The sequence below is a fragment of the Lithobates pipiens genome, unplaced genomic scaffold, assembly GCF_037356315.1.
Source record: "Lithobates pipiens isolate NorthernLeopardFrog02 unplaced genomic scaffold, aLitPip1_a1.2 Scaffold_11, whole genome shotgun sequence".
NCBI lineage: Eukaryota > Metazoa > Chordata > Amphibia > Anura > Ranidae > Lithobates > Lithobates pipiens.
In genome coordinates, this window is record NW_027507696.1 from 23627655 (window position 1) to 23653286 (window position 25632).

Genomic DNA, 25632 nt, shown 5'->3' on the forward strand with positions numbered 1-25632 from the left:
AGGACCTCTGTGCAATTCGCTCTGCAGCCATTCCAGAGATGTGTGAACCAACTCCATTAAGAGCCGGCCACAATCTCCTGTCATGCAAATTGGATGCAAGAAAACCCACATCCAATTCGCACTCGTGTGAACCCAGCCTCACAGAGGTTTAGATCAATGTAGAATGAACATTATTTCTCTCAATTCTATCAAAGACAGTAGAGATACAACAATACAAACAATAAACTTCAGCAAATCTAATTTGTATGGCGGGTCAATAAAGCTAGACTGTAACATTCTGTATCTTTAAAGGCCCGTACACACGATCTGAAAATCGTATAAAAAATACCGCTTTCAAATCGATCATGCGATAATCTGATCGCTACTATACAGCTTTCATCCAAAATAATCCAAAGGGACAAATATGAAAATTTTGCTGGTACAATGCCAGATCGTTCGATTTTCATTTACTCAGTACAGTTTTCACCCGAAACCACAATACAAATACAATACAATACAATACAATACATTACGTCACTTCTGAATTTTTTTTTTTTTTCATACAAGAATTTTCGTACTTTAGTAACTTCCATTTTTCGATATGGAGTCTAGCATGCCAAAAGAATGGATGATCATTTGTCCGATAATCTCATTGTGTGTTCTAGACTTTAGGCTGGATTATGACTTGTGCAGTTGGTTGTGGAATGTTACTGGACCTTACTGCAATGCCTAGTTCTGCTTGGTGTCTTAATGCTGTACTTGATTAAAGTAAAGCACAGTCAGCCATTCATCTTAACAACATTATGAACAAGAGCAGTACACAGATGAATTATGGGTTACAACATATTAAAAAAATCAGCACAGCTATTTTAGGCTTAATCATAGGTGTATAATTTGTATTGGCTTTGGTACGGCTCTCTATTCCCTGTTCTACTATTTCTCAAAATGATCCTATCTAGCAAAGAAAAGTTACACTCTTTAGAATTAGGATGGGTGAAGCATTGCTAGTGCCATGAGGACTGTGTTTCCATGTGCTAAGGTCCGACCTAGCAGATACATCTTTGTTTCTATTCTTCTTGTGGTTTCTATTATTTATAGTCAATTATAAGCCTATAGACACTTACAGGAAATCTTTCACAGCAAGGGAAATATAACTGCATTGCAGAAGAAGCAACATTACAGGGCAGAGGAATTCATTACAGAACATTGGCAGAACAGGGAAGCAAGAATGACAGAACAGGAAGCCACTATAACACCTTGTCTTTTCACAAACTTTATTTGTAAAAAGTATTTATTCTCTTACAATCCAGTGTTACTGTCAGTATTGATTTTTCAACTAAGCCCTAAGTAGTAATAATTTCTTTCTTGAAGCCATGAACATTTTCTTAGGTTAAAATAACAAATCATTCTGTGCTGGCAAAACGCTGAACAGTAAATAGGCAAAGATCAAATTAATGTTTCATAGACTTTGAAATGTACTCTAGCAGTGTAGCTAAAGAATATGCAATGCATTATTCAGCATCTGCCTAACGCAGCATTTTTATAAATAAACTGACTGCTGAGCAATGTGTATTCTTAACTACTTGTCAAGGAAAAATAGCATTCCCCAAAATTACATAATGCTGGATAAGGCATTATCAAGAATATATTTGTTCATATATATATATATATATATATATATATATATATATATATATATATATATATATATATATATAAATACACTTTGCTTGTTAGTTACCACAGTTAGCTGGTCATAAACAAGTACTTCCTGTCCCTACTAGCTAGGTCAGAAACCCCGACTGGAGGACTGTAATGTTTATAAAGGGGAGTTTTCACACATTTCACACAGGGGCTGCTGCTATATTTCACCCAGACCATATGTAGAGACTATTAGGCAAGTATTCTTGTGTTCTAATAGTTTAACTGCAGCTTCCCATAGTTTCTTGAGTGTGTATCTGAATCCTTGTGTCAGACATATTTTTGTCCTATTGTTACTATCTCACATGCACTCCACACCAGATAATTAAATCTGTGATACAGTGTGTGTGTGTGTGTGTGTGTGTGTGTGTGTGTGTGTGTGTGTGTGTGTAGTGGTCATCTTGCTATATGTTAAAAGGTGAACCTCTTTATTGTAATAGAGTATTTTCCAGCTCCGGTTATTTTAGTTAACCCTGTCCCTTCTAGTCTGGCATTTTATAGCTAGTTTTAGCTCAGGGCTCAATAACCATCATATGCTAGAGCCACGTTAGGCATTTGATGGCCACTTCTGGTAGTCAGAGGTTCAGCTGCATGACAGCTTGGAGTAGATAGGCTGACTCTGAGTTCCAGTATCACACCACCGTTTCTACTGGTAAGAAGCTGTGATCCATGTTGGTTGGAAAACGGTTGAAAGATCTCCCCATCACTGCTGAATTGTCTTCAGGTCTCCAACACAAGGACGGATGCCACTTTGTGATCATCCTCAGGATCCCCTGCATGTGGACTTTGCTGCAACATTCATCTGGAAGTATCTTTATTAATACCTATATACACTATACGTTATGTGCACAATTCTATTAGCACTTTTGTTCGGCCCTTTGCTGATATTACCTGTTTGTACTGTACATTGGATGAATGTATAATTATTGTTCTTTTATTATATAAAAGTTATTCCCATACTGGTGTGCATCTATATACTTAAGGTTAATTGTACATGCTGGCTGCAGCAGTTGTTCTCTGACCAATTACTTAGATTAGGTTACTGGGTAATGTCCCAGGAAAGGAATCTACTCCATTCACAGAGGCTCTGTTCTGGGTGGAGGAACTTCTAACTTTATTACCAATCCGAGGGAAAAGAAAACGTCTGCAAATGCTACCAATTGTGTGACAAGTTCAAGTCTTCTCTATGATAAAGAAGATGTAATTCTTACAATATTAATAAACACACTAGTAGATAACACCTCCATTTGTTCTTGAGATGGACATGGAAACCCTTACAAACCACTTTGACCTTCAGGTAAGCCTAGATTAAGGCTTACCTGTAGGTCCAAGAAATATCTCCTAAACCTACACGGTTTAGGATATATATGCCAAAAGACAGGCACCGCTGTCTACGGCGCATTCGCGCCGCTGTTAACGGCGATATGCTGCGAGTAGCGGCTCCCGTGCGCATGACAGGTGACGCCATCGCGGCTCCGTCGAATGACAGGGGTTTACTTCCTCTTTAAAGAAAGATGAGAAATCCTTCAGCAATTGTTATGATTTATTAAAGCTTTTCAATATGAATGTAGAGCAGATCATTTACTTACAAAAAGGATCCATTTGTCTTTACTCCATTTAGCAGTAGCTGTTCAGATTCCTCGCGTGAGATAGTTCCGTGGAACCAAGGCATTCGTTCATGAGCAGTTGTGGCAATTAGCTTTTCTAGCTGAGGCTTTTGGCTAATAATGGCTAGTTCAAGTGCTTCACCCTATAAGTAAATACAAAGAAACAATAAAAGGTGTTCCTTTTACATACATATTTTTTCAAAACGTATTGCTCTTATATATTGTATACAATTATACAAACATAACTTATAAACTTCTGATATGAAGAAGAAGAGGTAACATTCTCATGTACAACAAAAAACAACAAAAAAGCAACAATTGATGTTTTATTTAATAATGTTATTTTGTATTTTTTACTTAAAATGTAACTAAAGGCAAAACTTTTTTTTGTTCTAGATAGGGTGGAGATGGAGTAGAACCCCTACCAGTTTTTATTACTGTCTGTACTCCCATTAGGGAGATTCACCCTCTCTGTTTGGTCTGTTTACCATTATCATCAAAAGTGAAAGTAAAAAAAGAAAATCCACATTTTGGCTTGGCACCAGAACAGTCATAAAGGGAAAATCTTTGAATGGGAACGCTATTTTTGATGACCCTGGTGATTCTCTCAATTTGGAGCAATTTCCTCTCAATTCCTGTTTTTATGAGACAGAAAGTGAGGGGAGACACAGATAGCAATAAATAGGACACAGCTAGCAAACAAAAAAACAAAAAACAACAACAGGGGTTATAACCCTCCCTTGCTCTATCCAAAATGAAAATAAAATTACTTTAACAACTTCCCGACCACGTTAGCTGAATGACTGTTACATCGTAGTCAGCCAGTTCTGGGAGGGTGTCATATGATGTCCTCCGTGATTGCATGCGATGTGCTCTGTGATTGCTTTGTCCTTGGGACACAGCTGATCACAAATCAGAGTAAAGGACCAAACGCAGTGGCCCTTTACCACTTGATCAGCTGTTTCCAATCAAAGCTGATCTACCGATGTAGATGCTGATGTAGATGTAAACACAAGACGGTTATCGACATTAGTTTCCTAATGCTGACAGCGTAAGGAGAGAAGAGGAGAGCCTGTAACCGGCTTGTGTGATAGGGACATCTACACTGATAATCAGGGCACTGATTATCAGGCTGAGTGATGCACTTGGGGCTAACAATATAAACACAAACTATTCACTAGGGGGAGAACCTCTGGGGAATCAAGGATAGAGAAAGATATAGGGGTCCTGATAGAAGACAGGCTGAGCAATAGTAGGCAATGCCAAGCTGCAGCAAGCAAAGCCAGCAGACGATTAGCTTGTATAAAAAAGGGAATTTACCCCAGAGATAAAACATTTATGAAACAGAACAAGAGTGCACACACCGCTTCAGGCAAAAATGGACACACCCGGTCCAAGGTGCTAATCCCGGCTCATCCCTGTAGGCAATATCAAGAAAAGAAGAAATGATCGATCGCACACTTGAATCCAAAAGATGCTGTAGAGATTTCTGTATTGTCACGAGCCAGACAAAATTGCAATGATGATCAGTTTAACCACTTAAGCCCTGGACCAATTTGCAGCCAAAGGACCAGGCCCTTTTTTCCGATTCGGCACTGCCTCGCTTTAACTGACAATTGTGCGGTCGTGCAACGTGGCTCCAAAAAAAATTGGCGTCCTTTTTCCCCACAAATAGAGCTTTCTTTTGGTGGTATTTGATCACCTCTGCGGTTTTTATTTTTTGCGCTATAAACAAAATTAGAGCGACAATTTGAAAAAAATGCTATATTTTTTACTTTTTGCTATAATAAATATCCCCAAAAAATACATAAAAAAACATGTTGTTCCTCAGTTTAGGCCGATACGTATTCTTCTACATATTTTTGGTAAAAAAAAACGCAATTTGAGATTATTGATTGGTTTGCGCAAAAGTTATAGCGTCTTCAAAATAGGGGCTAGTTTTATAGCATTTTTATATATATTTTATTTTTACTAGTAATGGCAGCGATCAGCGATTTTTATTGTGACTGCGACATTATGGCGGACACATCGGACATTTTTGACACATTTTTGGGACCATTGTCATTTATACAGCAATCAGTGCTATTTAGATGCACTGATTCCTGTGTAAATTACACTGGCAGTGAAGGAGCTAACCACTAGGGGGCAGGAGGGGTTACGTGTGTGTGTGTGTTTTTTTTAACTGTAGGGGGCGTGGCTTGGCGTCTAACTTCACTGATCGTCTTTCCCTATAACAGGGAACAGACGATCAGTGACAGGCTCAGTAGGAAGCACGGGGAGAGGTCTGGGTACACAGACCTCTCCTCGTTCTTCAGCTCTGTGACCCGATCGCAGGACACCAGCGGCCATCAGGTCCGCTGGTCCCACGGCCACGGTCACGGAGCTCAGGACCGGGTTGGGAGCGTGCCGCCGGCTAGCTCCCGACCCACAGCTGGGCACTTAAAGAGCAACGTACAGGTACGTGCTTGTGCCCAGCCGTGCCATTCTGCCGACGTATATGTGCAGAAGGCAGTCCTTAAGGGGTTAATCAATTTTGTCTGGCTCATGACAATAAACAATTTTGTCCGGCTCATGAACTGTTATAGCAAAGAAAATATGCATTATAGCTCAGTGAATTGAGTCTCCCCGTGTGATGTAGCTGTTTGATTACAGACAAGCAGAATCAGCTGAGAGAGCCGATCTGTTGGTGGAAAAAGGGGAAGAAGAACAGTGTGACACATGTGTCTATAAAAAAGAAAGGCATGGATGAAATGGATTAAAATAAGAGAATTAAGCCACAAAACAAGTGTTGCCTCATACTGCATCTAGTTTGTTCCTGTACATTAGATGTACACACATCTTGTTGTCAAGTGAAGAATAATCAGCCTAACCTCCTCTTCTTATGCAAGGTCAATGTGAATATGAAATTGAATGTAATGAAGGCCCCTTGTACCACTTTTAGGGAAAGGGAGCTTTGACTGTTGGAAGCATGGCATCACTGTTTGGGAACCTAAAAGGGAAGTTAAGTAGCTCCCTTAGTATTGGCTACAAAGACCTGAGGTGACTGGGTGGAGCCTGAACTCTAGGAAAAGACACCTGCAGCATTTCACTTCCTGGATTCCCTGTCCCCTACAGGGCAGGAACTGGTGTATCCTGTCAGCTCTCATCCCCTCCCGCTTTTCACTCTGCTCCTCTCACTGCTTGTGTGAGAGATCAGGCTTCCATACTGCAGGAGACACTGATCATTTGCATCCCTGCCTCAGCCTGCAATCCAACCAGCTCTCCTCATTAGTGACATGTGATTTCTGTGTTACAGCCTCCCCAAGTGACATGCCTCATGATTCTCTGACAGGGCTTCTGTGTCACTTGAGGCAGAAGGCTCCTTCTTATTAACCCTGTATATCCTGGCACAACCTCTGACACACAGGGTCAACTCCTGGACTCCAGACTCTCCTTCCAGCTCTTTCTACAAGCAATCGTCAATCCTCTAAGTGCAGGTTCACACAGGGGCGACACAACTTGCAGCGCAACTCACAGACACGACCTGCACATGACTTCAGCAGCGACTTGCAAAACGACTTCTGTATAGAAGTCAATGCAAGTCGCCTGAAGTCGCCCCAAAAATAGTACAGGAACCTTTTTCTAAGTCGGAGCGACTTGAGTCGCTCCTATTAGAACACTTTCATAGTACAGAACGAAGCGCGATTTGTCAGGCGGCTAAGTCACCTGACAAGTGGCTCCTGTGTGAACCGGCACTTACTCTCCTTCGTTAGCCAAGTATGATTATGTGGTGGTCTGAGATAAGTCAAGTGTAGCTGTTTTAGGGCCACTGATGCTTTTGTGCAGCAGTCCAATCAAATGTTATGTTCACATTAATGGCTATCACCCCAGCTCTGGCTCCCACCCCATCCCCAGGGTCTGGTTGTCACCTGGGTGGCCCTTTATAATTGATTTTCCCCATCGATTTGCACTTAGAACAGGGGATTAAATAATTACATTTTAAAATGCCACCATGAGTTCACTGATGTGCTGACGCAGGTGCTTTTTGATACACAGACAGCTGACATACAGAAAGATATGATGAAATGATGGCGGGACGGTGCTGCTCTCGTTCTGGGTTGACGCAGCTCTTTAATCATTTGATCGGCTGTGTCCAATCACAGTCAGTCACATGTAAACAAGTAAATGCTGGTAATCTCTGTTAGTTTGAGGCGAGGAGAGCAGATCAGAGGCATTTCCTCGCAGGTAGACAGTGAGAGATGTAATCAGGACACTGATAATCATTGCCCTGATTACATTAGAGCACCACCAGTGCCAGAAACCCATGCTAACCAGTGCCAGCAACCCATGCTAACCAGTGCCAGCAACCAGTGCCCACCAGTGCCAACAATCAGTGCCCACCACAACCAAAAATCATTGCCCATTAGTGATGTCAGTCAGTGCTGGCTTTCAGTGCTGCCTATCAGTGATGCCCATCAATGCCCAACAGTAAAGCCCATCAATGCCCTTCAGTGCCATCCATTAATGCCCATCAGTGCCCATTAGTGCCACCTCATCAGTGCAGCCTATTAGTGCCTATCAGTGGCGCCTCATCAGCGCAAATCAGCGAAGGAGAAAAATTACTTATTTACAAAATGTACTGACAGAAACTAAGAAAAACTTTTTTTTTTCAACATTTTCGGGTTTTTTTTTTAAGAAAAAAAAAATAATCCAACAGTGATTAAATACCACCAAAAGAAAGTTCTATTTGTGTGAAGAAATTGATAAAAATTGCACATGGTTACAGTGTTATATGACCACGCAATTGTCATTCAAAATGCGACAGTGCTGAAAGCTGAAAAATGGCTTGGGCAGGAAGGGGGTGAAAGTGCCCGGTAGATTAGTGGTTAAAAAAAAAAATCCAGAATTAGTCCCTTAACTATTCAGTTCTGTGGATCTAGGTTGGGAGGTCTAAAAAATATATGGAGGGCTGTGCTGTTTAATTTTGATACCCAGTTTTGCCTAAAATGGCTGCCTGGAAATAACTAGGTTTTGACTGCCGAAATATTAGTTTAAGGTATATGTATATTGACCTGCGTTGGTAGCTGTCAACATTATTCACTCTAGCGCTGACTTTGTGATGTTTTGTCACAGCTTTATTGGCGGTTTTGACCCTGCCAGCAATTGATGTTGCTTTATGGGCTATGCCCTCAAGTTAAATTCTGGGGTCAGTCTAATGCCTGTGTGGCACTGATGGTAAGGAAAGGCCTCTTATGCCCTGTACACACGGTCGGAAATTCTGACAGAAAAAGTCAGATCGGATTATGTTGTCGGAAAATCTGATCATGTGTGGGCTCTATCAGACTTTTTTCGTCAGAATTTCCGACGGAAAAATTTTGAGAGCAGGATCTAAAATTTTCCAACAACAAAATCCGATCTGACTTTTTCTCATCGTGTGTAGAGAATTACGACACACAAAGTGCCATGCATGCTCAGAAAAAATTTGGAGACGAAAGCTATTGGCTACTGGCCTCTACGTAGTCCCGTCGTATGTTTTGTACGTCACCTCGTTCTGAACGATCAGATTTTCCAACAACTTTGTTTGACCATGTGTATGCAAGACAAGTTTCGGCCAAAATCCATCTGAAAAAATCTGATGGATTTTGTGGTCGGAATGAACGATCATGGACAATAAAGAAAAGGTGGGTTTGAAGTGAAATTGACTCCATTGTGTGTGCACCTTAATCCTTCCTGCAATTGGGTGGTAATATTCCATACTTTTAGGATTTGTATCTGAATACTGCCCTGCTGAATAAGCTTTATGAGCATTTGTGTCAAATAGATTATTGGAGGAGATTTGCTAAAACTGGAGAGTGCAAAATCTGGTACAGTTCTGCCTAGAAACCAATCAGCTTCCAGATTTTATTGTCAAAGCTTAACTGAACAAGATGAAGTTAGGCCTCATGTACACTGCTGTTGCTAAATGGACGTTTAGGAGCAGTTGGGCATTTTTTTTCAACTGCTCCTTAACTCTCCTCTATGTTATCTTATCAGCACATGTACACAGGCTTTTTTTCTAATGCAAAAAAATGGGTTCAGAAGCTGAGTTTAGAGGCATTTCAAGCGCCAAACACTTCTAAACGTGGCTAAACGCAGCTAAACGTGGTAACTCACATTTAGCCCCATTTAGTTTACAGATGTTTTTCATTTTTGGATATTTTGAAAAAAAAAAAAGATTTTAAATGCACACGCAGCAAAACGCACTCAACGCGGCATGTAAACGCGCCAAAAACCTTTTAAACGTGGGTTACTATCTGTCAAATTAAATCATTCAGGAGAGGTTGTAAAAACGTCCCGTGCACATGAAGCCTTAGAGGCTGATTGGTTACTATGCACACAGCTGCACCAATGTGTGATTGTTAGTATGGCTCCCAAGAATATATAGAAAATTAGGGCTTGGGAATATTTGTAGATTCTGGGAATGCATTTATTAAGAAGAGCAATAGAGGGATCTTGGTTCATGGACCACCCCAGTGGTTTTGCGGATTCGATTAAAGATTTTGTTCTAGTAGCCACTTATTCTAGGGCACTGCCAAAGGGTATGAAATAGAGTGCCCAGGTGTCAAAAACCTCTGAAGAAGAAGGTGGAAGAGTGCGGGTAAAATTTGGCGAGGTGGGTAGGAACAAGGTATGACTTTAAGATTAGCTTCAATCGGGGAGATATTATGAATTCCCTTAAACCAGTGTTTCTCAAATCCAGTCCTCAGGCCCCCCCAACAGGTCATGTTTTCAGGATTTCCCTCAGATGAAACGGCTGTGGTAATTGCTAAGGCAGTGAAACTGATCAAATCACCTGTGAAAAATAATGGAAAACCTGAAAACATGACCTGTTGGGGGGGCTGAGGACTGGATTTGAGAAACACTGCCTTAAACCATATAGTAAAGCAGGAGTGTCATGCGTTCAAGTCCTATTCAATCTCAAGATCCTGTTCCCAGTTTAGCATGTAGGATGCTTTCTCTATCGGTTCAGCCAGGACTGAGTATATCAACGAGGTTCCCCCTCTCATGGCCATGACTTTTGAGCACCAGATCTCATATAGGGTGATAGTTAGAGGCTTTGGTTTATGAATCCAGATTGAATTTAAGAAATGGGAGATCTGGGAAAAGCAGAATTTTTACAGAAATTGTAAAGTCTGCTCCTATTTTTGAAATCATCGATTTTGATAAGAGCAAAGTTAAGTTGGTCTTGAAGTGTTTGTATTCAGGCCGTGTTCTGGTTAGCTCATGCAGTAGTAGCTAGGCTGTGCAGCTCTGCTTTAATTGAGGAGGTGATTTGCGTAGCATTATGTGCCAGTCCTGCAACTACCATTTCAGAGAATGTGTTCAGTTACTGAGCCATGTCAGGGAGGTGGCCTTGAGGCATAGGAGAAGAACGTTGTGAGCCCGTCTGGCTGAGGGGGATGTTAATCATGGGATTGTATTGAAGTCCCTCCATTGTTCTGCCCAGGAGTGATTCCGTGGAGGCTGGGGATACAGCATGGTTGTACTGAGTACTCACAGGTGTTGCCAGGAGGTTGCTTTTTGCCTGGTGTGTTGGAGGAAGATCCGCAATCGAACCCGTGTCTCCCATGTCCCCGCGTGGAGAAGCTGTGGCCGCCATCTTGGAAGGCTCCGGGGCAAGCTGGCAGCTCACCTACCTTTTGGTTTGATCTCCCGACATGAGGGCAGGTGCTCAAATGTGTCCAGTGAATGGGCAGGTCAATGACCAAGGTCCTGCTTTCATTTGCTGATGTGGGGGATTCTGTAAGGCCATAGTGGGTTGGAGCTCCTGGTCACAGCGTCTTCCTGGAAGTCCTGCGCATGCGCACTTTCCAATAAACCAATTTTCAGAAAACAATCAGTGAAAGATGCTTTTGGAGAAAAGCAGAACAATTTGCTATCTGACCAATGGGTGAAGGGAGAGAAGCAAATGGGTTCCGAGTAAGCTTACTTTAGTAATCCTGGGAAGACTCGTATCTTCTTTAGACCATTTTTTTAAATTTTTTTGCCAACTCAGTAAGTTTATTTATGTTGACGGATTCTAATCAGCTTGACTCTCAGAATCCCTCTTTCTTAACATCATTGTGGCAAACTATCTTTTTCTTTCCCCTTTTTTTTTTTTTTTATTCCAATGTTACTTATATCAATTTATTACTTATCTACAAAAAAAGAGAAAACCTTACAAAAAGAAAGAATAAAACTAGCATCTCCTTAATTACTTTTGCCTTTATATTTGAGATACCTTATCTTATTTACTAGGCTATTTTATTTATTTATTTTACCCCTCCCCCTACCCTCTTCTCTCCAATCTGTTGGCCTTCCCTGAATCCACTACCTTTTATTCTGTTAATGCTTGTGTATAATGTTTTGTCTTTTTAAATATTCTCCACTTTTCCCACATTACGCCGTATCTTTTCATTTTATTTTCCTCCATTTTACTTAGATATTCCATATTATTGATGTATTCTATTCTTTGTATCCATTCTCTAATTGGGGGTTTTTTAACCTGTAACCAGTTTTTGGGTATTATGGCTTTTGCCGCGTTAAGTAAGACAGGTACTAACGTATTTTTTATTCTTTTTTTGAATTGCTTACTAGTTTTTTCTTCTGCTCCTTGGAACAAACACTCCCCTGGGGCTAGAGGTATTCTTTCCCCGTTATTATTTCTATATATTCTATTATTTTACCCAAGTATTGTTTTATTTCTGGACATTCCCACCAAAAGTTGGAATATTGTTCCCGGTAATTTACATTCTCTCCAGCATAGCTTAGATTTGGAGGGATCTATTCTGTGTAATTTATCTGGTGTTAAGTGCCATCTCATTAGGCATTTATAATTAACCTCTATTGATCTTGTATCGGATACATAATCATACACAGAATTGATAATTTGGGTCTCGTCGACTTTAAAGCCCAGGTCTTTTTCCCATTTAACTATGGATGGTATATTACCTTGACCCTCTATTTCCGAGAGACGATCATATAGCTGTGAGACACAATGTTTAACTACTGTTTTCCCCGTACATAGTTTTTCTATTGGTGTTAACATATTTTCATTAGGCTTGTGCAATTCGTTACGTAACGAATCGAAATTCGGCCGAATTTTGCATCTTTCGGGCATTCGGATGCATCCGAATAAAAAAATAACAAATTAAAACGAATACGAAAGCAATATAATGAATGAATTCGAATGAATTCGACATGATTCGAAATTATTTCAACCGCATTCGAAATTATTTCAACATGATTCGAAATTATTTCAACTGCATTCGAAATGATTTCAACATGATTCGACATTATTTCAACCGCATTCGAAAATATTTTGTGACCCGACTTTAGGGCCATGTATCTCGGGGTCACTTGGTGCTAGACACTTCAAATTTGGATATATTGTAGTGCTAGTATTATTGTGTTTGCATACCAAATTTGGGGTTTCTAACTATAAGTTACCCCGAGATATGTGGCCCCAAAATCGGGTCGCAAAATGTTATTAGTTATTAGAGCAGAGAATGACATTTTGCGACCCGATTTTGTTGAAATCATTTAGAATCCAGTAGAAATATTTTCGAATCCAGTAGAAATATTTTCGAATCCAGTAGAAATATTTTCGAATCCAGTAGAAATATTTTTGAATGTGGCCGATTTTTCGAATTCGGTAGAAAACTAAACGAAATCCGAAAACGAATTTAAGGAAGTTAACGAATATAACTAAACGAAATTAATGAATTAACAAATTAAAACGAAAGTAAACTAAATGAATTTTTTCCTTTTGCACATGTCTAATTTTCATTTCTTATTGGTTTTGGGATAGAATTGATAAAATTTTGAATCTGTAGGTATTCCAAATCCCTTAAGGTTTGCCAACTATGCTTCTTAATTAAGTCTTGTTTTAACATTAATTTCACATCCCGCGTGATATCTTTTATTTGTAAATCCTTCATTTGTTTCCCTAATTGTGTGCCGTATCCTGGGGTAAAAAAAATCGAACCCTCTAGAGGGATTAGTGGTGAGTTATATACCCATTTATTTTTCCGCTGTATTGTATCCCATTTTTTCAGTGCCGTTAAAGTGATTTAGTGCGTCCTACTGCTAATTGATCTAAATTTTGGTGGAATCCAAATATTTTTTTGTAATTGTGAACCATTGAGTGTCTCCTCCATTTTTACCCATTTCTTTTTAGTGCTTAGATTTGTCCATTCGACCAGTCTCGCTCAAATAATTGCAAAATAATATCTATATGTGTCTGGTAGTGCCATTCCACCCCTGTTTTTTTTTCTGGTTAATAAATTATATTTTATCCTAGGTTTTTTATTTTGCCATATAAATTTTAAAAATAAAGTTCTTATTATTTTAAAGAAGCTATTTGGAATATTTATCAGAAGCATTTGAATTTTATATGTAATTTTTGGTAGTACCACCATCTTCAACACATTAACTCTTCCCATCCATGTTATTGTTCCTTTATTCATCCTCCCTAGTAGTGCTTTGATTTCATTTACGAGTGGGATGTAGTTAGCTTGATATAACCCCTTTAAAACCTCTTCTTTAGACCATTTAACATTATTTTGGCTTCAGCAAAATGGCAGCGTGTGGCTGATAAATCATGACATTGGTTATACAACATGACATTGTTCAGCTTAAAAGAGAAGAATGGGTCTCTGTTTTTTTTTAAGATTCACACTTACCTACCATTGGTCCGATGCTGCATCTGTCCCCTGGCGCCCCTACACTAAAAATTGAGCGATCGAACACTGCCAATTTCTTGGTTCTCAGGGCTCCATGAGCAGAGAGCTGTAGACTGTTGGCCACAGCTTTCTGTTTTGCCCACTCCTCACTCATTGAAGCGAGGAGGGGGCAGAGCAGGGAGCAGGACCGGCCAGTTCAGGCTCTTAGCGGCTTGCTGAGAGGCTGAGCCCGGTGTCGGTCCAGGGATCTGGCAGATCCAGACTCTGTGGTCATGATAACGTGGAGCTTGGACATACTTTTGTGACATCAGCAGAGAGCAGACTTCAGCCCGCTCTCTGCTGAAAACGGGTCACAGGAGTGCAAACCAAACTGCGCTCCTGTAATCCATGGGAGAAGTACAGCCAAATAAGCTTTGGCTGTACTTCTCCTTTAAAGTGTTACTAAACCCAGGATCCTGGATTCACTATATCTCAGAAATTCAGTTATTTTATTAAATATAAACTGCTAAATATATTTTCTCATCAGCAGTATATAGCAGTCTTGTGACTTATAGCAGTGCCTCAAAGCTTGTAGGAGGTATTTTCATTCTATTCTGACTGTCCTATGAGGCTGCATGGCCCATGACCCACTTTCTGTACAGTGCTGATTGGCCTTGTGCTGATCACATGAACTCTCCAAAGAAAATAAAACTCTCTAGCAATACAAACCAAACTGAGCATGTGCAGAGTACCCCCATGCTCTGTTTTATCAGGAGATGGATCGGGGATAGTGAAAGATGGGGAGGATCAGAAAAGACAGGATCAACCAGCCTTTTTAACACAATGCACAAGATTTACCCCTTAGGTTCCACAGTGAGTATAACAAGCATGCTTTACTGCATAATACTGTCTGATTTTACTGTTGTGGGTTTAGTAACACTTTAAGTGATACTGCATATCTGGCTTAGCTAGTATAGCACATTTCAGGTAACATGGCCATAGTGGTTCAGACTACTTGGAACCATGTAGCTTGTGTTATATGGAAGTATATAGGAGTGTGTGGCTTACACAGGAGTGTATGGCTTACACAGCTTGGTACTAAAAGTTGAGAGACTATCAGGACTTTTTACTCCATTGTGAGTTTTATCATGTCTTCCTGTCTTACTGATCCCCTGTCACCAGGACAGGAAGTGGAGTAAAATTTTCCCAATGGAGCAAGAGAGAGCAATCATAAATTGGTGGGGGATCTAGCCCTCTCCACTCTATCAGAAAAAAATAACACAAATAGATGACAAACGTTGCTATTTGAAATAGGCGCAGATGATGTTAGAATTAAAATGTCCAGATACCTACTAATAATAGCAAAAGGAAAATATAAACAACCATATTCCCTTGTTCTGATTGGTTAAAGCTATGACAGAAGATAAAATGTAATTGGTTGCTGTGGGTTACTGCTCAAGATTGTTTATTGCTCTTCATATTACATAATCCTCATACTGCATGATAAATGAAAGTATATCTTTACCTGTAAATTCCATGTTTGTCGCACATAGTCTCTGATGAGATTCTCTTTGAGGTCTTCAAAGGGTCCTATTTTGGGCTGAACACCAGGGGGACGACTGCAAGGTTTCTTCAACAAGCAGACAAGTCCACTATTTTCATGAACATGATAATTGATAAGCTCAACAGGAGAGTTATGAGAAATGCCACCAGAGATTGCATATGTTCCACTTAATTCTCTTTCAATTGTATAGTGGTAATACCTTCGTCCATGGGCCACCGAAAGAGCATAGCCTCCAAGATAGCTTCGGCTTTGACGCAATAAATATAAGCCATCACTCAGTCCACTTTGCTTTAGGTAATCTTCAGCTTCTTCACGTGTTATGTTCCCAAAGAAGTAGGGTAAATGATTTGTACCGTCAGCCATAGTACCGAGCAATATTCACGACCAGATAGCAACAAGTCTGTCCAGCAACCTGTACAATCAAAGAAGAACACATTTAAAACCAGGGTAGGGTGGAATATTACATTATATTAAAGCCTTATTTAAATTATATTATAGATTAAAATAGCCTTAAGTAAAAAAAAAAAAAAATACTATTTTTATTTACTGTTTGTTTTCTGATTCCTAAACTTCTATGATGTTTAAAATACTGATACTGTATATTCCTTTAAAGTTTTTTTCCTGCTGAAGCACAAGGCAGTGCAGTGCAGCAGCTACTGTCACTTAACACACCACTGACAGGAAGAACTGTGTTTCATGCTGACTAGCAAGACAGTAGGTGATTGAAAGATATAGAAGAACGAAGCAAACCAAGTGAAATGTAGTAAAAAAATTAGAAACTTTGTGCTCATGTGTATAATAAATGCACTTCATCAGCTGGCAGGAAGAACCTGAAGAACCAGGCAGAGCTGGCAATGATCAGCGCTCCTCTGCTCATCTCAGAGCCTCCAGTGGTGCTGAGAAGTTTTCAACAAGCTGTGGAGGAGTTTTTTGCTTGGTTATTATGATATCTTTGGGCATTATGAAGTAACAGATTGTGTGAGAAGATTGTCCTTTCTCCCTGTGAAAGATCTATTTTATAAAAAGTGCTTGGTGAGGGTCACATGAAATCTGGTAAGCCTTGTATGAGAGTGAGAGGTGTCACCTTGGCTATCCACGAAGCAGTGTTTCATCATGGCATGTGGGAATTTATTTTTTTCCCTATGGCTTTCTGAATGGCAACTGATGGACACGTTTATGGACTTTCCTTGTTCGGTTCTCACTAACACCAATGTACTTATCAGTTTTGATTTACAGTATATCATTACTATTTGCACTTTAATGCCACTGTATTTGTTACTTCCGAATTTATGATTAATTATGCTATGATTATTAATCTATTTATCGTTGCTTATTATGAAACTAGTATATTATTTATGATTTTTTTTATCCCCTCATAGGGACATATTTTAATTTTATTTTTACATATTTTTCTGTGAGCTCTACTGGTTGTATATACAAGTGAAATGTAGTGCCTCGGCCTAAGAAGATGGAGGCAAACATGCTCACTACTTGACTAGAAATTTCATGCTAAAAAACATGTGATTTGCAGCAGTGTCAATGTGATCCATGAAAACCTATTATGACCACAGATGATAAATGTGAAGTCTCCATCACTGATGCCTGCTATCAAATTATTAATTATGCTATATGTGTTAATTAGTGATGCAGATGGCTTCTTATCTGCCACAGCCAGTGGTGTATTTTAGTTTTTTGTTGCCCTAGCAAGACTAAAATCGGGCGTCCCCCCCATCTAATGTTGTCCCACCCCTTCCTGTTTAAGATCCACCCCTTCATCTGTATACCCCACCCCTTCTTATTTAGGCTTCACCTCTTCCTATTAGAGCTCCACCTCAGGAGTTGCTCAGAGACTGTGGACATAATACAAGAGATGGTTAGAGACTGCGGACAGGATACAAGACATGGTAAGAGACTGCGGACAAGATACAGGAGATGGTCACAGATTACGGACAGGATACAGGAGATGGTCAGAGACTGCTGACAGGATACATGAGATGGTTAGAGACGGCGGACAGGATACAGCAGATGGTCAGAGACTACGGACAGGATAAAGGAGATGGTCAGAGACTGTAGACATGATACAGGAGATGGTCAGAGACTGTGGACATCTCTAGGACAGCCATGCTCCACCATGGGGTTCCTTGAGGAATTAACAAGTTACCATTGATCATCATGTAAGGAGCATTCTTCTCACTGACACCCACTGTTTATGACTCTGCTCCGTGGCCATCAGCCAATAAGAGGTTAGCCACTCTCTGTGTATCTGGAAATCAGTGGAGGGTTAATACTGGTTGGTGAAATAGGTGAGGAGACATGCAAGGCCTCGCCTGTCACACAGGGGAAGAGAGAAGATCGCCAGGTAACCAGGAGGAGGTCCCAGCTCGGTAGGGTCCTGTTGGTGAAGATGATCCTTCCTCTGGAATAGGTGATGGCAGATCAGAGATTGCTACTTCCCCAGTTTGCTCCATATAATGATTTTCTATAGGAGTCCATTACATCACTGCAGGCCCCCCCCCCCCGAGCCCAGTCGATCGAGACTGCCCCACCCTACCCGAGCCCAACCAAGCATGCCGGAACCCAGCCAAGACCAACTGCCCCCCCTTGCACCCCCTGTATTGGAGCTACTCGTCTCTTGTCTCCGAGCCCAACCAAGCATGCCGGAACCCAGCCAAGACCAACTGCCCCCCCTTGCACCCCCTGTATTGGAGCTACTTGTCTCTTCTGCCTGGGGTGGTGCCACCCCCCCCCCCCCCCGAAAAATGGCACTCAAGGCAAACGCCTTGTTTGTCTCGTGGTAGAAACGTCCCTGGATTTGGCAGGTGGCTGATGATGTGTCACACATGATTCCATGGATGATTATCCTTGGAAACATACCATGCTCTCAGATTCTGAAGTTCAGTCTCCATTACTGATAGCTGCGATATCTGAAAAAAAGCTAAATCAGTAGCTACGCTGTATAATATTACTGAATTCTAAAATGTTTGCCCAAAAAAGGCAGGCAGAGGCAAAGGACTGGTCACCAATATTGCCTGTGATCTGTCTGCAGCTGATTTTTTCCCCATTACATCACCAAATATAACTCCAAGTTGCTTGAGACTAGCAGTTAGAGGCAGTAGTGCTGTAGAAAACACACTGCAGATATACAGCCATAAAGCTGTGGGTACAGGAGTGCCTTGGCACATTCACATACCAGGAAGTGCACTTACATTGTTAGGAGTAATTTAAAATAAATGGTAGAATGTTTTAGGGTAATGTTCATACTATTTGGTGCCGAAAACGCTCACACTGTAATTTCAGTGGGCCGCCCTACCTGAATAAACACGGAGAAAGAAGTCCAGGAACCTTTTTGAAAATTGCACCGCTGTGGCACCATGCAGTTCCACGCATGCAAAAATATGCCACCCCTGAGAGTCTGCTACACAGCAGGGCATTTCTCTTGCATTTAGGGAGTGCACTTTAGCCCACTGTTGGCTGAAAACTGGTCGCAGGAGAGCATTTCATTCTGCACTCATATGATACATAGGAAAAGTATAACCAAAAGAGTTTTGGCTATACTTCTCCTTTAATACCTTTCCAAACTATAAAAAAAATACTTTAAATATTTTCTTTTACAGGCACGTAATGCAACTTTATATTTTAGTGTACGGTATACATGCTCACTCATGATGAGAAGCGTATTGGGAAATCTTCATCTTTCTGTCTAGGTCTACAGGTTACCAAACCACAAGAAGCAATTCTGTAATACGTCCATTTCCTGTGGCCATGGTTTCTTGTACAGAACTGCTGTGAAGTATGTAGACCAGCACTCTACTGTTGTGTGGGCTGCTAAAAAGGACATTGGCAGCTACTTCCTGTCTACTGCATGTCAATGTTTAAACATTGCTTCTGGCAAGATACTGCTCTTATAAATGTTATTTTTTTTGTTTTTTTGTTTTGTTTTTTGTGGGTGTCTGTAATTTCTTTGTTAAAGGACAGTTTAGGGGAATTTCCAGTCAAAAAAAAAAAATCTAATATGATTCTGTTGCCTTATTTTTTGGAATAGCACTAAATTGATAATACTGCTCGCAGATAAAAAATCCCAGTAAATAATGTGAACAAATATATACAGAATCATAAATTCAGTTTAAAAATAAACAGTGTACAAAATTCTAAATGTGCAAATAAATGCAAAAGTGCAAGAAAAAAAACAAAACAGTAAATAAAGTCAATAATATGCACATAAATGTTAAGTTAATAAAAAGATCAGCACAAATAGTTCCTTGTTATAATGCAAAGTCCTTGTGCGGTTGATGATGATTAAAGTGCTCAGTGCTGGAAAAGTTCTTTTAAAAAGTGCTCAGGTGCTCAACAGTGCTCCTTCAGAGGCCTCTTACCACACAGTATTGATCCCAATTACAGAGATCAAAATTGCATAAACTCCATCTCCAGGCAAGAAGCTTTTGCTTATTTTGTACACTGTTTGCTTATTTTTGCACTGAATTTATAATTCCATATATTGCATAATAATTTGTTTACATTATTTAAAGGGCCAGCGTACTTGTTTTGTTTTTGCGATTTGGTACTGGCCCAGTGTCTGGGTTGCATGAGTTGTAGCAGTCCATCATATATACACTATATTACCAAAAGTATTGGGACGCTTGCCTTTACACGCACATGAACTTTAATGGCATCCCTGTCTTAGTCCATAGGGTTCAATATTAACCACTTCCGGACTGCCCACCGTCCCTATACATCGGTACTTTAAAGAGGAAGAGGAATATCGTTGTTATGGCAGCAGCTAGCTGCCATAATCCCAGTATCCTCTTCTTCAGCGGGTGGTCCGCCTTCAGATAAAAGTGGTCTCTGCGGTTGATTCGCCGCGAGATCACTTTTATAGGTGGCGGGAGAGGGGCCCCCCTCCTGCCATGCTACGGTGCCCTCCACCGCTTACGGGAGCCATCGGCAGCGGCGGAGGCAATCGGATGTTTTCCCTAGCCTGATATGGAGACGAGTGAAGGGAAGATGGCCCCCACCCATCCCCATATTATTGCAGGGCAGAAGCGATGTCACAACATCACTTCCGCCCATAGCTCTTAAAGGGACATTTTTTTTTTTGTATTTTTTTAAATGACAATTTTTTTTATTTATTTTTTATTGCATTTTAGAGTAAATATGAGATCTGAGGTCTTTTTGACCCCAGATCTCATAGTTAAGAGGTCCCGTCATGCTTTTTTTCTATTACAAGGGATGTTTGCATTCCTTGTAATAGGAATAAAAGTGGCACATTTTTTTTTTAAAACCGTAAGTAATACATAAAAGGTAAAAAAAATGTAAACGCACCCCGTCCCTTCGAGCTCACGTGCAGAAGTGAACGCATACGTGACTAGCGCCAGCATATGAAAACAATTTTCAAACCACACATGTGAGGTATCGCCACGATTAGTAGAGCGAGAGCAATAATTCTAGCCCTAGGCCTCCTCTGTAACTCAAAACATGCAACCTTAAGATTTTTTTAAACGTCACCTTTTAAGGGTAAACGTTTGTCACCATTCCACAAGCGGGTGCAATTTTTAAGCATGCCATGTTGGATATCAATTTAGTCAGCGTAACATTATCTTTCACAATATGAAAAAATTGGGCTAACTTTACTGTTTTATTTTTTAATTCAAAATTTTTTTTTTTTCCAAAAAAAGTACGCCTGTAAGACCACTGCCCAAATACGGTGTGACAGAAAGTATTGCAAAGACCGCCTTTTTATTCTCTATTGAGTTAGAAAAAAAATGTATAATGTTTGGAGTTCTATGTAATTTTATAGCAAAAAAAAAAATGTTTTCAATTGTAACAACAAATCTCAGAAAGAGGCCCGGTCCTTAATTGGTTAAGTTGGCCCATCATTTGCAGCTATAACAGCTTCAACTCTTCTGGGAAGGCTGTCCACAAAGTTTAAGAGTTTGTTTATGGGATTGTTTGACCGATCTTCCAGAAGCGCATTTGTGAGGCCAGACACTGATGTTGGATGAGAAGGCCTGGCTCGCAGTCTTTGCTCTTATTCATCCCAAAGATGTTTTATCAGGTTGAGGTCAGGCCAGTCAATTTCCTCCACCCCAAACTTGCTCATCCATGTCTTTATAGATCTTGCACTGGTCCAAATCATTTGGTTTAGGAGGGGTTATGGTGTGGGATTGTTTTTCAGGGGTTGGGCTTGACCCCTATTTCCAGGGAACTCTTAAGGCGTCAGCATACCAAGACATTTTGTACAATTTCATGCGCCTAACTTTATGGGAACAGTTTGTGGATGGTCTCTTTCCGTCCCAACATCACTGCACACCAGTGCACAAAGCAAGTTCCATAAAGACATGGATAAGTGAGTTTTGGGTGGAGGAACTTGATTGGCCTGCACCTCAGCCCCTTTGGGAAGAATTAGAGTGGAGACTGCAAGCCAGGCCTTCTCGTTCACATCAGTATCTGACCCCACAAATGCTCTTCTGGAAGAATGGTCAAACATTCCCATAGACACTCCTGAACCTTGTGGACAGTCAACCCAGAAGAGTTGAAGCTGTTATAGCTGCAAAGGGTGGGCCAACTCAATATCGAACCCTGTGGACTATATATATATATATATATATATATATATATATATATATATATATATATATATTACCAAGGTCAGCACAAGAACTACCTTTTCTTTTATAATGAAAACTGGTGTGTGCCTAATTAAGTAAACCATAACTGTGGACACTATTGTGTCTGTGGAGCAGGCCGAACAATGAATGTATTTTCATAGTATTTTCTATGCACGCACAATGCATGTAGACACAGGTATAGTAGTATATGTGAACAATTTACTAACAAGTGCTAAAAAAATCTGGAATTCTCACTTTCGCTAGTTATATTACATGTGCTCCAATGCAGGAACAAGGTCACATGAACAAAACTCAGGATAGCAAAAATCATGCATACACTGCAGATTAATGAAAGCTTCACAAACATAGACTTTTCGCAGAATAGTCTCCATTGCTCATTCAGGGTAACAAGTGGCTGCATTGCATAGACTATATCAGATTATAATAACAGGCAGTCAAGCTGAAAATCACTAATTCAGTAAAAAAACAAAACAAAAACAAAAAACAACTTGTGATTATCCTCAAAAACAATGTTCCTCACAGTGAAGTACTGGGCAGCTCTGCTAACACAGGCAAACAGCTGGAGAAAACCAAGGACAAAGATCTACCCCTGTGGAACAGCAATACTCTCATCGCAATCAGGGAGGTGCTCCCCACAGTAGTTTGGTCCTTTGGAGATGCTACATCCTATTAGGCTCTGTCCAAGCTGCCCACATGCTGGTTCTGACAGTAAAGAACCCTCTCACCTGCCTGCAGATCACTGGTCCGGCCACCTCTGCATCATTAGGTGTGTCCTTTCTGATCCACTAAGAGAAGGAAGTAGAGAAACTTCCCTAGGCATGATTAGGAATCCAGAAAGTTGTGGGGAGAAGAGTTAACCACTTCAATACAGGGCACTTTCACCCCCTTCCTTCCCAGCCCAATTTTCAGCTTTCATCGCTCTAGCGCTTTCAGTGACAATTGCGCGGTCATGCTACACTGTACCCAAATGAAATTGTTATCATTTTGTTCGCACAAATAGAGCTTTATTTTGGTGGTATTTATTCACGACTCCGTTTTTTTTTTTTTGCGATATAAGCGCAAAAAAAGCGGAAATTTGGGAAAAAAACAATATTTTCTTTTTTCTATTTGAAAAGAAATCCAATAAAATCAAATTTTGTCATAAATTTAAGCCAAAATGTATTCTGCTACATGTTTTTGGTAAAAAAAATTCCGTTAAGTGTATAATAATTGGTTTGTGTGATCACGGACATATGTACGCAAATGATCATGTACATATGTGTGCAGGTGATCACGTACATATGTGTGCAGATAATCATTGGGACATGTGATTTTAGTGGGACATATGTGGGGGACATGTTTTTATTATTAGGGACATGTGTTTTTATTATTTGGGGACATGTATGTTTTGGGGACATGTGTGTTTTGGGGACATATGTGGGGACTGTGTTTGTACTGTGTGGTGTGTTGTGTGTTTACACTACACTGATGATCAGTGAGTAAAAAGCTGTAAAAAGCAGCCCATACTCACTGATCATCAGCCGGCTGCAGCGTTCTGCTCTCCTCTCCTCAGCGGTGACTTCCGTGTGAGGAGAGGAGAGCCGATTGCCTAGCAACTGGCTGTTTGTTTACATCACATGACGGCCGTGATTGGACACGGCCGTCATGTGATCAGGAGGGCCAATCACAGAGCCCTCCTGCCGATCTGAGATGTGCCGTGTCCGGGTGACACGAGCACATCGGGATCGCGCCGCTGCGCGGGCGCGCGCGCGCGATCCCGCTACTCCTGAATGACGTTCCTGAACGTCCTATCAGGATTAGACGGCTCCCACCTGGCCGTATATATGCATTGGCCGGGTGGGAAGTGGTTAAAGGGGTCTGTGCTGATCCCTAGTGGCGCATTTGTACGGGTACAGCAGTTCGTTCATTTAAATGTGCTGCGGTACCTGCGGGCAACTCAGCGAAAAAGCCCCAGACTCTATTTTAAAAAAAGTAGTCACACAAAACCGCATGGTGGCCGCACAAAACCGCATGGTGCTGCGGCACCATGCAGTGTCACACACCTGAACATGTGAATTAATGGAACCCAGTCTGCTAAAGAGGAACATATTTTACCTGCAAGTTGGGAACATGTGTGAATTTGCACAGGTTCCCGACCCGCACAGGTGTGAACCTAGTCTTATACAAACGCAGACCCTTATATACAAGGCCTTAATATTTGGACATGGAAGACTTAGGTTTGTGAAAAAGATGTTGCAGTACTTTACAATACAATTTTACAATATTTCAACAAAGAGTAGTAGCAGATCTGCAAGGAATAAGCTGAATTAATTGCCAAACACTAACAGTATTTCTGAGGGCCCGTGTCATTAAGCTTTGGGCTTGTGTTTATGCCATCAGTTTGACCTCAATTTGCAATGGATTCATTGAAAAATGCATTTGACCTGTAGCTGAAGTACTTCTGACCTATATTTGACTAAAATCGCATGGCAATGCCAATACTCTTTTAAAGCGAACAAAAAAAAACATCTACACAGCCTGACCCTGAGACAATCACATTCATAAGGGCACATGTAAACCTTAAAAGAATTACATATAGTTTGATGAAATGCTGTGTGTCATAAACAAGTGGCCTTTTTTCATTTGAAAAGTGTGTGTGACAGTGCTGGAGAACAAACTTTGTTTCGTAGAAAATTATTGTTGTCAGAGAGGAAAATGAGGATGTTCTCACTGAAACTCTCAGCATGTGACATGAACACACGGTCAGCCTTTTTTCATGGGTAAAATATGTGTGTGAACTAAACAGGGGATGCATTAAGCCATAACTCCTGGTCACCTGATATGGAAAGCTGCACATAAATAATGGGTAAAATTGAAACCATAAACTTTTTTTTAACTAAAATTATAAACATGTTATACTTACTTGCTCTGTGGAAGGGTATTGCACAGAGTGGCCCCAAACCTCTACTTCTGGGTTCCCTTACCAGCGTTCTTCCTATGGTGACACGCATACAGGCTTTCTCCTGAGCCGTGCAGTGTGCATCTATAGGCATACACAGCAATGCTCAGCCCCGCCTCCTGCTTATTCCTCACTGGATCTGACTCATAGCAACAGGCTCCCATTGCTATCAATCTGCCCTAAGAGACCAGGGAGAAAGAGTAATGCTGTCGCAGACAGGCCCATCGCTGGATCAAATGTAGGGAGTAGAGGGGAGGAACAGCTACTGAAAGTTACTTTACCTTAATGCATAGAATGCAGTAAGGCTGAATAGTGTCCATGCTGAAGGGAAGGATCAGAGGCCCAACTAGCTGATCATCCTCTTCAGCTGAGCTAATATCTAGACAAGCCTTTCTCAACCTTTTAAACAATGAGGAACCCTTGAAATAATTAGCTTTAGGAAACCTTCTGAAGGTATTTCAGAGTGGCTGGCTCTCCATTTATTTTTTTGTTTGAGCTATGCTATATGGATGTACAGGAGGACATCTGAGCCTGGGCACCTGGGAAAGCTGACCTT

General features: G+C 40.7%; 1 protein-coding gene across 4 annotated transcripts in view; it reads right to left on the reverse strand.

The window, feature by feature from the left end:
- SYK (spleen associated tyrosine kinase) overlaps positions 1 to 25632 on the reverse strand; it is a 181578-nt gene that overhangs the window by 96344 nt on the left and 59602 nt on the right. For all 4 annotated transcript variants that reach the window (XM_077469867.1, XM_077469884.1, XM_077469858.1 and 1 more), the window contains 2 exons: positions 15474 to 15924; positions 3270 to 3430 (listed from right to left, as the gene is read on the reverse strand). In XM_077469867.1, the coding sequence (XP_077325993.1) occupies positions 3270 to 3430; positions 15474 to 15875 (563 nt within the window). In that variant the 5' untranslated portion in view covers positions 15876 to 15924. The remainder of the gene's footprint in view (positions 1 to 3269; positions 3431 to 15473; positions 15925 to 25632) is intronic.